This window comes from Rutidosis leptorrhynchoides, chromosome 4, assembly GCF_046630445.1.
Source record: "Rutidosis leptorrhynchoides isolate AG116_Rl617_1_P2 chromosome 4, CSIRO_AGI_Rlap_v1, whole genome shotgun sequence".
NCBI lineage: Eukaryota > Viridiplantae > Streptophyta > Magnoliopsida > Asterales > Asteraceae > Rutidosis > Rutidosis leptorrhynchoides.
In genome coordinates, this window is record NC_092336.1 from 21,119,094 (window position 1) to 21,132,054 (window position 12,961).

The following is a 12,961-nucleotide window of genomic DNA, read 5'->3' on the forward strand; positions in this document are numbered from 1 at the left end:
TTACTTGCTTGGGGTCAAGCATACATGCATACACTTTGATTACTTGCTTGGAGTCAAGCATACATGCATATACTTTGATTACTTGCTTGGAGTCAAGTATACATGCATACGCTAGTGATAGCACCCTTGGATTCAAAATTTTGTCTACATACTTACGCTATTTATAGCAACCGTGATTTTCAACTTATATTATGTCACAAGTTACTTCATTTATGCTTTATAACTTTGTAAACTTAAACGTGTTGTCGAACTGTTTGTAAACTAAACCTTGCAAGTCTTGTACTTTTCAAATGATGCGATATAATTTTAGTCAAACGAGTCTCATATAGGGACTATGACCACGTAACGGGACCTAAGTTAGCGGCGCCGTCAATGACAATTTTGTCGAGTCGCTACACATCTAAGATACTCCGTCTTTTGTCTACTAATTTATAGACCATTTCCTTCTAAGGCCACCCTCCATTGTTCTAGTCTTCTATTCAGCTCCTCCTTAGATTCGGAAACAAGCACAATATCATCGGCAAAAATCAAGCACCAAGGGATATACTCTTGTATCCCACGAGAAAGCTCATCAAGGATCAAAACGAAAAGAAAAGGGCTAAGGGCCGATCCCTGATGCAGGCCTACTTCTATTGGGAAAACTTCGGTATTTCCCACCGACGTTCGAACGTAAGACTTCGCCCCTTCGTACATATCCCTAATAACACTAATATATCTACTCGGGATACTTCTACCATTAAGGGTTTTCCAAATTAAGTTTCGTGGAACGCAATCGTAGGCCTTTTTCAAGTCTAAGAAAACCATCTCGAGGTTCTTTTGCTTTTCTCTATACTTCTCCATAAGGTTCCTAATAATATGGATTGCCTCTATCGAAGAGCGCCCTATCATGAAACCAAATTGGTTTTCCGAAACATTCGTTATACGTCGAAGTCTAGTCTCAATCACTCTCTCCCAAAGCTTCATAGTATGACTAAGTAGTTTTATGCCTCTATAATTACCGCATATTTGAGCATCCCCCTTGTTCTTATAGATGGGAATCATCTCGCTCACTCTCCATTCCATAGGCATTTTAGAGCTTCGATATGTCTTGTTGAAAAGACAAGTCAACCACCTAACACCATCATCACCCAGGCACCGCCACGCCTCAATGGGGATCTGGTCTGGTCCCACGACTCTATTTCTCCCCATCTTTCGCAGCGCCGATCTTACTTCATCTTGGTTGATCCTCCCACAATCTATGTTGTTCTAGGATTGTTCTATATCAGAGTCTTGCGGATCTTCGTGACACTCAGGTCTTCCAACGGTGAAAAGAGATGAGAAATACGCTTCCCATCTTTTCCAAATTTCGTCTTCCTTTACTAAGGTTTGACCAGCTTCATTCTTGATAAACTTGATGTTATCTAGGTCCCTGCGCCTTCTCTCCCTAGCTTTGGCTATCCTGTAGATATCATTTGCTCCTTCTTTGGAGTCTAGTTTCCTATACAAATCTTTATAAGCCTTCTCTTTTGCCCGGGCTATGACCTTTTTGGCTTCTCTTTTGACTCCTTTATAACTCTCTTCAACCCTAGTTCTATCCGCCGGGGTCCCCTCCCGACAAGTGACGAGCTCCCTAAACCTTAGTTGCTTAAGCGCGACTTTGCTTTGGACCTCATCGCTAAGCCACCATGATTCTCTATCCGATCTATGCCCTCTCGATGTTCCTACTGCCACACCTAAGGCTTCCTTGGCTGCCTCTCTAATGGTGGACGCCAGACAATTCCACATCTGGACCGCATCATCATGAGATACCATCTCCACTTCTGCATCAAATCTTTCTACAACTAAAGTTTTAAAAGTCTCTGCCTTCTCTCCGTTCAACTTCTTCCATAGGATTTTAGGTTGGATGGGCCTTACACTCTTGGTGACCCGTCTCTGGAGAACCAAATCCATGACCAACAATCTATGCTGGGAGGAGCATGTCAAGTCAGTCAGTGCCTTACAGTCCTCACATGTCCTAAGATCCCCTTTGCGAAGTAACAAATAGTCAATCTGGGTACATCCTCTTCATCAATTTTATCCTTTTTTCCCTCTTCATCAAACGTTGAGGGGACTGATGGAGTTTCCTCATCAGAATTGTCCCCACCATCCTCTTCCAGTTTGACACGCCATGATCCCACTTTTCTTAGAGACACTCTAAACTCAACGCCATCAATGATAACCGAAACATCTTCATCAATTAATCGGCTAGATTTCGTAGCAATACACACCCTTGCCATACCAATATCCGTACCTTTTACGTGATCACAGAACATGAAACGGCTAACAGTAGCAGCCACTTTTTTGTAAGCCGTCTCCTTCCATGCGCATAAAGGCATACCGTAAAATTCAACCCAAGCCATTCTCTCTTCCACTACAAAATTCTTAGAAATCGGTTTAATAGTTGAGTATAACGTTTCCATCATATCGTTTATTTTAAAAGCCATGCAAGCATCAACATTCGGAAAAGTACACCACAACCATGCACCGCCAATATGACGCACAGAGACATCTTCAAATCCTTCCTCAATCAAGATCGTATGAATACTACCCATGGTAACAACATCCTTCAGCTTAATTAGCACTGATTCCATTGGATTATCAATCTGTAAAAGATCTTGATCAATAAGGTTAACCTTTAGGGCCACCTTTGTATTAGGGTTTATGCCTTTTACTGTGTTTGCAAAAGAATTCTTACCCTTTGGATTAGAAGAGTCACCACTACCCCCAGAAAATGACTTAGATGCAGCGTTAGTCTTCGTCTTACTTCCCTCTGATCTAGGGTTACAAGGGTTTGGATTACTCTCCTTGTTGAATCTTGCTACAGTGGCGAATAACGACATATTATCCACCTTGATTGTTGATAACAATCGAGCGAAATTCTTTTCGTCTTTCACATCGTTAAATCGGATGAAACCAAATCGTTTACCTTGTTTTGAATGTTTGAACGCAACGTGTGAATCAGTGATTGAACCATAAGATTGACATACGAACCACAATCTTCTCCGATCCATTCCTTCAGGTAAATTAGTGACGAAAAAAGTCGATGATTGACTTTTTTCAACCTTAGCGCCGCTGTGTTTGTAATACGGGTTCAGAATCGGTCGTAGATCGTTCCTGCTATTCCTCACCTTGTAGAACCAACCTTCATCATCCTTGAGATAGTATGATCTTCTTCCCATCTTCAATTGAAAACTTCGTCGCCTGAATTCTCGGATCGCCGCTCTCAAGTTTTTCAGAATGATATTTAATTCTACTGGTGCAACGGTAGTAATAAAAATAAAATATATATTTTTTAAATTTTATTTAGAGTAGTTTCATATAAAACTAATAATGTGACAAAATAAATAACCCCTTTAGGATTAAAGCGTAAGCCATCATATAAGTAAACACGGGGAGGCAGACCACTAATCTAATCTAAATACACACTTGTTCATTTTTTAACAGCAGTTTGTGATCGTTCACAGAGACTAAACCACTCACACGATCATGTCTTGGACTTACATAACTCGCTCTCAACTACTGTCTAGAAGGAAATCCGGATGGATTCGAGGACATGGCCGGTAAACGTGTAAAAGGCAACATTCGGTGGACTTCAAGGTCAGGAGATAACCTTGTGTGCAATGTTGTAGTCGTCGGGAGTCAAACTCCCGACCTCTAACAAAGAGTGTCAGGCCACTAACGATAGTAATAAAATATGAAATATATATTTTTTATATTTTATTTAGTGTAATTTCATATACAACTAATAATGTGACAACATATATAACCCCTTTAGGATTAAAACTTAAGCCATCATATAAGTAAACAGGGGGACGCAGACCACTCATCTAATCTAACTACACACTTGTTCATTTTTTAAACGGCAGTTTGAGATCACCCAGGAAGCCTAAATTACCCACGCGATTATCTCTCGCAGTTACGTTACATGTTCCCAACTGCTGCCTAGGAGGAAACCCGGACCAATTCGAGGGCATGACCGGTAAAACCCCCACTCCCCGCTGCCCCTACAACGCAATGTTCGAAAGGCAATCTTGTGTGTAATGTTATAGTCCGCGGGAGTCGCACTCATGACCTCCAACAAAATGTGTCAAGTCACTACCTTGTACAACATAAGGTTTACACACTTGTTCATTTATCAGCATAAATTTTTAAATAAATACAAATAAAGCATATAGTAAACATTAAATTAAATGCAAAACAAAGGAAATATCATTTAAGGCGGAAAATACACCTATAAAAATGCAAAGCGACAACTTTTACGGACTTTTTTTAGCATATATGATAAATAAATGATAAATAACGTTGAAAATAGAACATCTAATCTTAAGACTCAAAAGATCGGGTGTAAAAAGTTTGAGAAATAAAAACACATATTGTTCTCTTACACATTCTCTCAAGGTATTCTTTCTTATTCTTGATTTCTTATAGTCATATATTAACAAGTATTTATCTGTGTTCTTAAAGCGTTCCCAACGGTAGCCGCCTTGGGCATGCATTCGGATTTCCCTCGAGGGCACCGTTGGCAATGGTATGTCATCACCTTGCTGTTGAATATTGGAGTAGGTGAGTCAATACTCACATGGGAATTGAATGGTGTTTGGTGCCTACAATTTGAGGAATACAAATTAGACTTTTGGATCATGCATTCATACTACATCAACCTTCATTTGAGTAGTATAAATAGAGCTCAACTTATGCTCATTCATTCATCCCAAAAACACATTCTCCATTCATGTACTAAAAGCAATATAGAGAGTTTGTGAGTGTGTCTCCTAATTACAAGAGATATAAAGATTAGTGCTTATCCTTGTAATTAGAGAGAAGTGTAATTCCTATTATTCTTATTAGTAAAACGTTTTCTTTCCTTGCCCGTGGTTTTTACCCTATTGGGGTTTTCACGTTAAATCTCGGTGTCTCTTTATTGTCGCTATTTCATATATTACTAGCGGTTTGCTATAATTCGGTGTCACTTTTCTCAACAAGTGGTATCAGAGCTAAGGTTCTAATATCTAGTGTGTATTAATCTACTTATCGTATGCTCTGTGGTTGCCACGGGAGTGGATCGTCCACATCAGAAAATAAGTAAGATTAATTTCACTCGATAAAAGTTCCCGGGAACTATTTCTCAGAAAAATAGTATTGTCGAAAAGAAGATTGTGATTATAGCAATGTCTACGAAATTCGAAATTGAAAAGTTCAACGGGAGTAACTTCTCATTATGGAAACTAAAGATGAAAGTTATCCTGAGAAAGGATAAGTGTTTGGCGGCCATCAGTGGACGTTCAGCCGAAGTCACTGATGAAAAATGGGAAGAGATGGACGGCTAGGCTATCGCAAATCTTCATCTGGCACTAGCAGATGGCGTTTTGTCTAGCATAGAAGAAAAGAAGACGGCGAAAGAGATTTGGGATCACCTCGTAAAATTGTATGAGACCAAATCACTTCACAACAAGATATTCCTTAAGAGGAAACTTTATGCGCTACGCATGAATGAATCTACTTCAGTTAATGAGCACATTAATTCTTTGAATACTCTATTTTCTCAACTCGCTTCATTAAGTTGCAATATAGAGCCAAAAGAACGTGCTGAACTTTTACTTCAGAGTCTACCTGATTCGCATGATCAACTCATTATTAACTTAACCAATAATGTTCTCTCGGAGTATCTAGTCTATGATGAAGTTGCAGCTGCTATTCTTGAAGAAGAAAATCGGCGCAATAACAAGGAGGACAAACAGGCCGGTTCACGACAAGTGGAGGCCTTAATGGTGTCATGAGGGAGATCAACGGAACGTGGCCCAAGTGGGAGTCACAATTATGGTAAACCAAAGTCTAAAAAGAAGAAGACCTATACATGCTACAATTGTGGCAAGAAAGGTCACCTGAAGAAGGATTGTCGGAGTTTAAATAACTCAAATCCTCAAGGAAATATTGCAAGCACTTCAGATGATGGGACTGCTTTGGTTAGTGAGGCAGTGGTAGCAAATGAATGCAGAAAGACATTTGTTGATGTCTGGTTATTTGACTCGGGAGCTACTTTTCACATGACCCCTAGAAGAGAATGGTTCAAACAATATGAACGTATCTCAGGAGGATCTGTATACAGTTGCAATGATCATGAACTAAAGATCATTGGAATTGGAGATATCATTTTGAAGATGCATGATGGTACAGTTCGTACTATTCAAGGTGTGCGACACGTGGAAGGTTTGAAGAAGAACTTATTGTCTTTAGGACAATTGGATGATCTTGGTTATAAGATGGTGATACATGAGAAGATCATGATAATCAAGAAAGGCGCAGTTGTACTTATGAAAGGAGAAAAGGTGGGTGCTAATTTATACATTCTGAAAGGCGAGACGGTACAGGAATCGGAAGCATCTGTTGCTTCGAATAGTTCAAGTGATAAAGTTGCTATGACATGGCATCAAAAGCTTGGACACATGTCTGAGTAAGGTATGAAGATTCTTGTTGAAAGAAATCTTATTCCTGGTCTTACAAAGGTATCGCTACCTTTCTGTGAGCATTGTGTAATCAGTAAGCAGCATCGCCTGAAGTTTAACACATCAAATTCTAGAGGTAAATTGGTTCTAGAATTGGTTCACTCTGATGTCTGGCAAGCACTAGTTCAATCCCTTGGAGGAGCAAAGTATTTTGTATCATTTATTGATGATTACACTAGGAGATGTTGGGTGTACCCAATCAAGAGAAAAGCAAATGTATTTCAAGTTTTCAAAGTTTACAAAGCGCGGGTTGAACTTGAATCTGGTAAAAAGATCAAGTGTTTAAGGACGGATAATGGAGGAGAATACACTGGTGTTGAATTTGATAAATTCTGCAAACAAGAAGGTATCAAAAGACAGTTCACGACGGCATACACTCCTCAACAAAATGGAGTGGTAGAGCGGATGAACAGAACCTTGCTAGATAGAACAAGGGCGATGTTGGCAACTGCAAGCTTGGGAAAATCATTCTGGACAGAAGCAGTAAGTAATGCCTGTTACGTGATAAATCGGTCACCATCAACTGCAATTGAGTTGAAATCGCCGATGGAAATGTGGACTGGAAAACCAGTTAATTATTCTGACCTTCATATATTTGGAAGTCCTGTGTACGCAATGTACAATTCTCAAGAAATGACAAAGTTGGATCCAAAGTCTAGAAAGTGTTTGTTCTTGGGGTATGCTGATGGAGTTAAGGGGTATCGCTTGTAGGACCCCACTGCCCACAAAGTAGTCATCAGCAGAGATGTTGTCTTTACATAAGACAAAGATCTTGAAGATGTTAGCACTTCAAAAGAAACTATACCGATACAGGTGGGTAATGAATTTCATAAAGATTCTTCTGAAGCAGTACCAGAGCACGATGAAAATCAAGTAGTCGTTGATGAAGCTCCAGCGACTCGTATTTCTAATCGGGAAAGGAAACGTCCAGGGTGGCACTCAGATTATATTATGGAAAGCAATGTTGCATATTGTCTTCTAATAGAGGAAAGAGAGCCAACAACTCTTCGCGAGGCACTGAATCATTCAGATGCATCTCAGTGGATGACGGCTATGCAGGAAGAAATTGAAGCTCTTCATAAAAATAAAACATGGGAGCTTGTGCCATTGCCAAAAGGTAGAAAACCTATTGGAAATAAATGGGTGTATAAGATCAAGCGAAATGGCGATGATCAAGTGGAGCGGTATCGTGCAAGACTGGTGGTTAAAGGATATGCTCAGAAAGAAGGTACGGACTTCAATAAAATATTTTCTCCTGTGGTTCGACTTACAACAATTCGAGTAGTTATAGCGATGTGTGCTACATTTGATTTGCATCTAGAGCAGCTAGATGTGAAAACTGCATTTCTTCATGGAAATCTTGAAGAAGAAATTTATATGCTTCAACCAGAATGTTTGGAACTACAAGGAAAAAAGAACTTGGTTTGCAGGTTAAAGAAATCTCTGTATGGTCTCAAACAGGCGCCGAGATGTTGGTACAAGAGATTTGATTCTTTCATAATGAGCCTTGAATATAACAGACTTTATGCAGACCCTTGTGCATATTTCAAGAGGTTTAGGGACAATGATTTTGTCATTTTGCTGTTATATGTAGACGCCATGTTAGTTGCAGGCCCCAACAAAGATCGTATTAATAAGCTGAAGGATCAATTAGCTAGGGAGTTTGAAATGAAAGACTTGGGTGCCGCAAACAAGATTCTAGGGATGCAAATTCACCGAGACAGAGATAATAGGAAGATTTGGCTTTCTCAAAAGAATTATTTGAAGAAAGTCTTGCAGCGTTTCAATATGCAAGATAGTAAGCCAATCTCAACCCCACTTCCTACTAATATCAAGTTATCCTCCGTTATGTGTCCTAGCAGTGAATACGAGAGGAAGGAGATGTCTCGCATACCGTATGCATCAGCAGTGGGAAGTTTAATGTTCGCAATGATATGTACAAGACCAGACATTGCACATGCAGTGAGAGTAGTTAGTCGGTACATGGCGAATCCTGGTAAAGAGCATTGGAATGCGGTAAAGAGGATCCTTAAATACATCAAGGGAACCTTAGATGTTGCATTATGTTATGGGGAACCGAAATTTATAGTCAAAGGATATGTTGATTCAGATTATGCAGGTGATATCGATAAAAGTAAATCCACCACCGCATATGTTTTTACACTTTGTGGTGGAATAGTAAGCTGGGTTTCAAAACTGCAGTCAGTTGTGGCAACGTCAACAACAGAGGCAGAATATGTAGCAGCTACTCAAGCTACTAAAGAAGCAGTATGGTTGAAGATGTTGTTGGAGGAACTCAGGCACAAACAAGAGAAGATCACTTTATTTTGTGACAACCAGAGTGCCTTGCATCTTGCAAGGAATCCGGTATTTCATTCAAAGACAAAGCATATACGAGTTCAATATCACTTCGTTCGTGAGAAAGTGGAAGAAGGAACCGTGGATGTGCAGAAAATTCATACTGATGACAATGTGTCCGATTTTCTAACAAAGTCAATCAACCGTGACAAGTTTATTTAGTGTCGTTCCTCATGCGGCCTAGCGGAAACGTAAGCAACATCATTGGCAAGGAAGGATTACCGTGTGAAGATTGATTGAACTTCAATCAAATCTTCAAGTGGGAGATTGTTGAATATTGGAGTAGGTGAGTCAATACTCACATGGGAATTGAATGGTGTTTGGTGCCTACAATTTGAGGAATACAAATTATACTTTTGGATCATGCATTCATACTACACCAACCTTCACTTGAGTAGTATAAATAGAGCTCAACTTATGCTCATTCATTCATCCCAAAAACACATTCTCCATTCATGTACTAAAAGCAATATAGAGAGTTTGTGAGTGTGTCTCCTAATTACAAGAGATATAAAGATTAGTGCTTATCCTTGTAATTAGAGAGAAGTGTAATTCCTATTATTCTTATTAGTAAAACGTTTTCTTTCCTTGCCCGTGATTTTTACCCTATTGGGGTTTCCACGTTAAATCTCGGTGTCTCTTTATTGTCGCTATTTCATATATTACTAGCGGTTTGCTATAATTCGGTGTCACTTTTCTCAACACTTGCCCTCAAGCTTCACCCTGATACTTTTCTTCACAAATCATATTGCACCACGAGCTCTTTCGCTTTCTTCATTTATTTATGCTTTATTTATTTGTACCTCAAAGTTTAAACACTTGTAATATATTTATTTAATTAATTTTTGTGGGGTATATGATGGGGAGGAAGTTTCATGATTCGTAGTAGTGTGTGATGGGTATGTGATGGAGAGAAAATGAAAAAAGAAAGCTGATGATGTGACGCTGATGTGGTGGTCTGTCTTAAAAAAGAAGAACATAGAGAGGAAACGCCATGATTAGGAATGGTCTTATGCGTTCATTTCGCGTATATTTAATTGCGTTGGGTTCGTAAAATTATTTCGAGTTGAACGGTGGCATCGGAAAAATTTAACGCCTAGCGAGCCGGAAGATATGCATATTTAAAATGTTGGGTGGAGTTTATTAATTAAAATAACGATTTGACGTTTTGCACCTCTGTTTTGGGGGGTGAAACTGCACATTGTTCGTAGTTTGAAGGAAAAGCATGTTTTTTTGTTTGATTGTCGTTTGGTTGTTGGTTTTTGGTCAAAATGACCAAAACCTTCATGTATTCTATACTATCTTATAAATGTGTAAATTCATGATGTCATTTTTGCTTACTTGTCATAATATTAGGTAATTACATGATGATTTGTCAACATGTGCTGATGTAATATTAAGAAAAAATTACGCCGTTGGTACCTGTGGTTTGTTCACATTTGCATCATAACACCTAAACTTTATTTTTTTCGTAATTGGTACCTCAGTTTTGTTTAACTATCGTGGTTGGCACCTCAACCTAACTGCAGTCAAAATCTAAGGGTTAACCCCTCACATGTGCAATGCATGTGAGGGCAAATTTGTCCTTTTACCCCCTCTTACCTACCGGATGGTTTACCTCCTTCACTTAGTTATCCATTTCCACTGCACCACCCTCTTACTCTCCCACACTCCATATCCATGACGTCATATTGACATTCTTCTTTAAGACCAAGTCCTCTAATCAAAGAAACCCTTAAAAAAACATCAATCAAATCTTTAATTTCAATCCAAAGAATTCACTAATTTCTTCCTGGGTTCCGTTTCAAGATTCCTTAAAAAGCTTGAGAAACTGATTTCTAATTTTTTTGTCGTAAAATTCACTGAAATACTTCACTACTGTATATATACACACACGCACCCAGATATAAATGGGAAAGATTTCAGAAACAGGTTTCTTCAAAGTCTTTAGAGATCATCACAAAAAACCCCACGAATCACAGGCACAATCATCTTGTTTTTGTACTTTTCTCTTTTTTTGTTGGGATTTCAAGTTTATTGCGTTTGTAATTAATTTGTTGTTTATGCTTATTCGTATCTTATTTAGTACTTTGAAATAGTTTGGTTCTTAAATATATATAACTAGATTTGTGGTCCGCGCTTCGCGGCAGATTAGTATCATTTTAACGCTACTATATCGTTAGACAGTTTTCGGCCTGAAAATCATCAAAATGTTGTCCACTCTTTCCAGACCATTTACGCAATGGCCGACAACTGTTATGGTAATATTCTACTATATAAATGAAAAATACGTAAACAACTGGATATATGTTACAGTCCGGGTTGCAATGCTCAATTTAACAACAAAACGAATCAAAACAAATTAAGTTTTGAGGCTTCTAAACAAATTACTTATTCGGCAAAACCTTATGGTCCATATAATTTTAGTAGGTTTTTTAAAAGATAAAAAATCAAATAATATACAGTATATTGAAAAGTTAGACGTATAAAAAAATAACGAAATGAAAAACAAAGTGAAAAAAGGTTGTAAAGCTCCGTATATAGAATAAGAGACACCTAAAATCATGAACCGTCAATGCTTACTATTTACTCATGTTGAAAACTTTATTTTGTAGGAGTATTACATTCATGATTATAACGTTAAGAAAGAAAAGATTTCAAACATAGTTGAGCAATGTTATCTTCTATGTTAATAATTTTCTTTTCTACTGTTGCTAATTAGGTAATTGAGAGTCATGTTTTTGTAGATTAATATTTACCCCTTTTAAGTATCATTATCATTAATCACTAATATATAATTCTCCGTATATAATACGGAGTATATCATGTAAAATGTTAATGTATATGTAAATGTAATGTATGGAATATGGGGTTTGTGTTCTTTTGTAAAATGGTATAATATATGGGAACTTATTATATGAAATTAGTTGGTAAGGAACTCTACTGTTATGTAGTTTTTGGTTTCTTGTAAATTGGGTTTATCGGTTTGTGGGCCCAAAATCCAATAAAAATAGAAAAAGCCTGCAAAATATCTATTATCACTCTTTTTACTCGTATTTATTTAATTTCTTGTTTTTGGTATGAGATTGAAAGGTACAGTAAGTACTTCACATCCTACCTATCAAAATAAATTCACCATATCATTCGATGTTTGATAAAATCCTAACTTGAAAGAAACTCCACTCCACTCCCTCATTTCCTGTCGCCACTGCCGCCTGCCATTCTTACGCCGTCCGCCATTTCAACATCTTAGGCCATCGTCGTCTCTCTCACATCGCCGCTACCTTCCTATTTTTTCGTCCAACCTGAAATGTCCCTTTCATATTGATTATAAACGTTCCATATTAATTGATTTCGTTGCGATGTTTTGACCTCTATATGAGACGTTTTTCAAAGACTACATTCATTTTTAAAACAACCATAACCTTTATTTTATCAATAAAGGTTTCAAAAGCATTACGTAGATTATCAAATAATGATAATCTAAAATATACTGTTTACACACGACCATTACATAATGGTTTACAATAGAAATATATTACATCGACATATGTTTCTTGAATTCAGTTTTTACATAATATCATACAAACATGGACTCCAAATCTTGTCCTTATTTTAGTATGCAACAGCGGAAGCTCTTAATATTCACCTGAGAATAAACATGCTTTAAACGTCAACAAAAATGTTGGTGAGTTATAGGTTTAACCTATATATATCAAATCGTAACAATAGACCACAAGATTTCATATTTCAATATACATCCCATACATAGAGATAAAAATCATTCATATGGTGAACACCTGGTAACCGACATTAACAAGATGCATATATAAGAATATCCCCATCATTCCGGGTACACCCTTCGGATATGATATATATTTCGAAGTACTAAAGCATCCGGTACTTTAGATGGGGTTTGTTAGGCCCAATAGATCTATCTTTAGGATTCGCGTCAATTAGGGTGTCTGTTCCCTAATTCTTAGATTACCAGACTTAATAAAAAGGGGCATATTCGATTTCGATAATTCAACCATAGAATGTAGTTTCACGTACTTGTGTCTATTTTGTAAATCATTTATAAA

At 37.8% G+C, this 12,961-nt stretch overlaps 3 protein-coding genes across 3 annotated transcripts; all 3 read right to left on the minus strand.

The window, feature by feature from the left end:
• Window positions 1-429: 429 nt before the first annotated feature.
• On the minus strand, window positions 430-804 carry LOC139840473 (secreted RxLR effector protein 78-like). The gene has a single exon (XM_071830738.1). The coding sequence runs from the start codon at window positions 802-804 to the stop codon at window positions 430-432; it is 375 nt and encodes a 124-aa protein (XP_071686839.1).
• A 441-nt stretch (window positions 805-1,245) lies between these two features.
• On the minus strand, window positions 1,246-1,929 carry LOC139840474 (uncharacterized). Its single transcript, XM_071830739.1, has one exon. It carries the CDS (start codon window positions 1,927-1,929, stop codon window positions 1,246-1,248), a length of 684 nt encoding a protein of 227 aa, XP_071686840.1.
• A 38-nt stretch (window positions 1,930-1,967) lies between these two features.
• On the minus strand, window positions 1,968-3,197 carry LOC139840475 (uncharacterized). Its single transcript, XM_071830740.1, has one exon. The coding sequence runs from the start codon at window positions 3,195-3,197 to the stop codon at window positions 1,968-1,970; it is 1,230 nt and encodes a 409-aa protein (XP_071686841.1).
• Between the last annotated feature and the right edge of the window lie 9,764 nt (window positions 3,198-12,961).

What these genes read in the sequence shown, in the direction of transcription:
- LOC139840474 (XM_071830739.1), bottom strand. Translation starts at nt 1,929, where the DNA reads ATGGATTTGGTTCTCCAGAGACGGGTCACCAAGAGTGTAAGGCCCATC.
- LOC139840475 (XM_071830740.1), bottom strand. Translation starts at nt 3,197, where the DNA reads ATGGGAAGAAGATCATACTATCTCAAGGATGATGAAGGTTGGTTCTAC.
- LOC139840473 (XM_071830738.1), bottom strand. Translation starts at nt 804, where the DNA reads ATGGTTTTCTTAGACTTGAAAAAGGCCTACGATTGCGTTCCACGAAAC.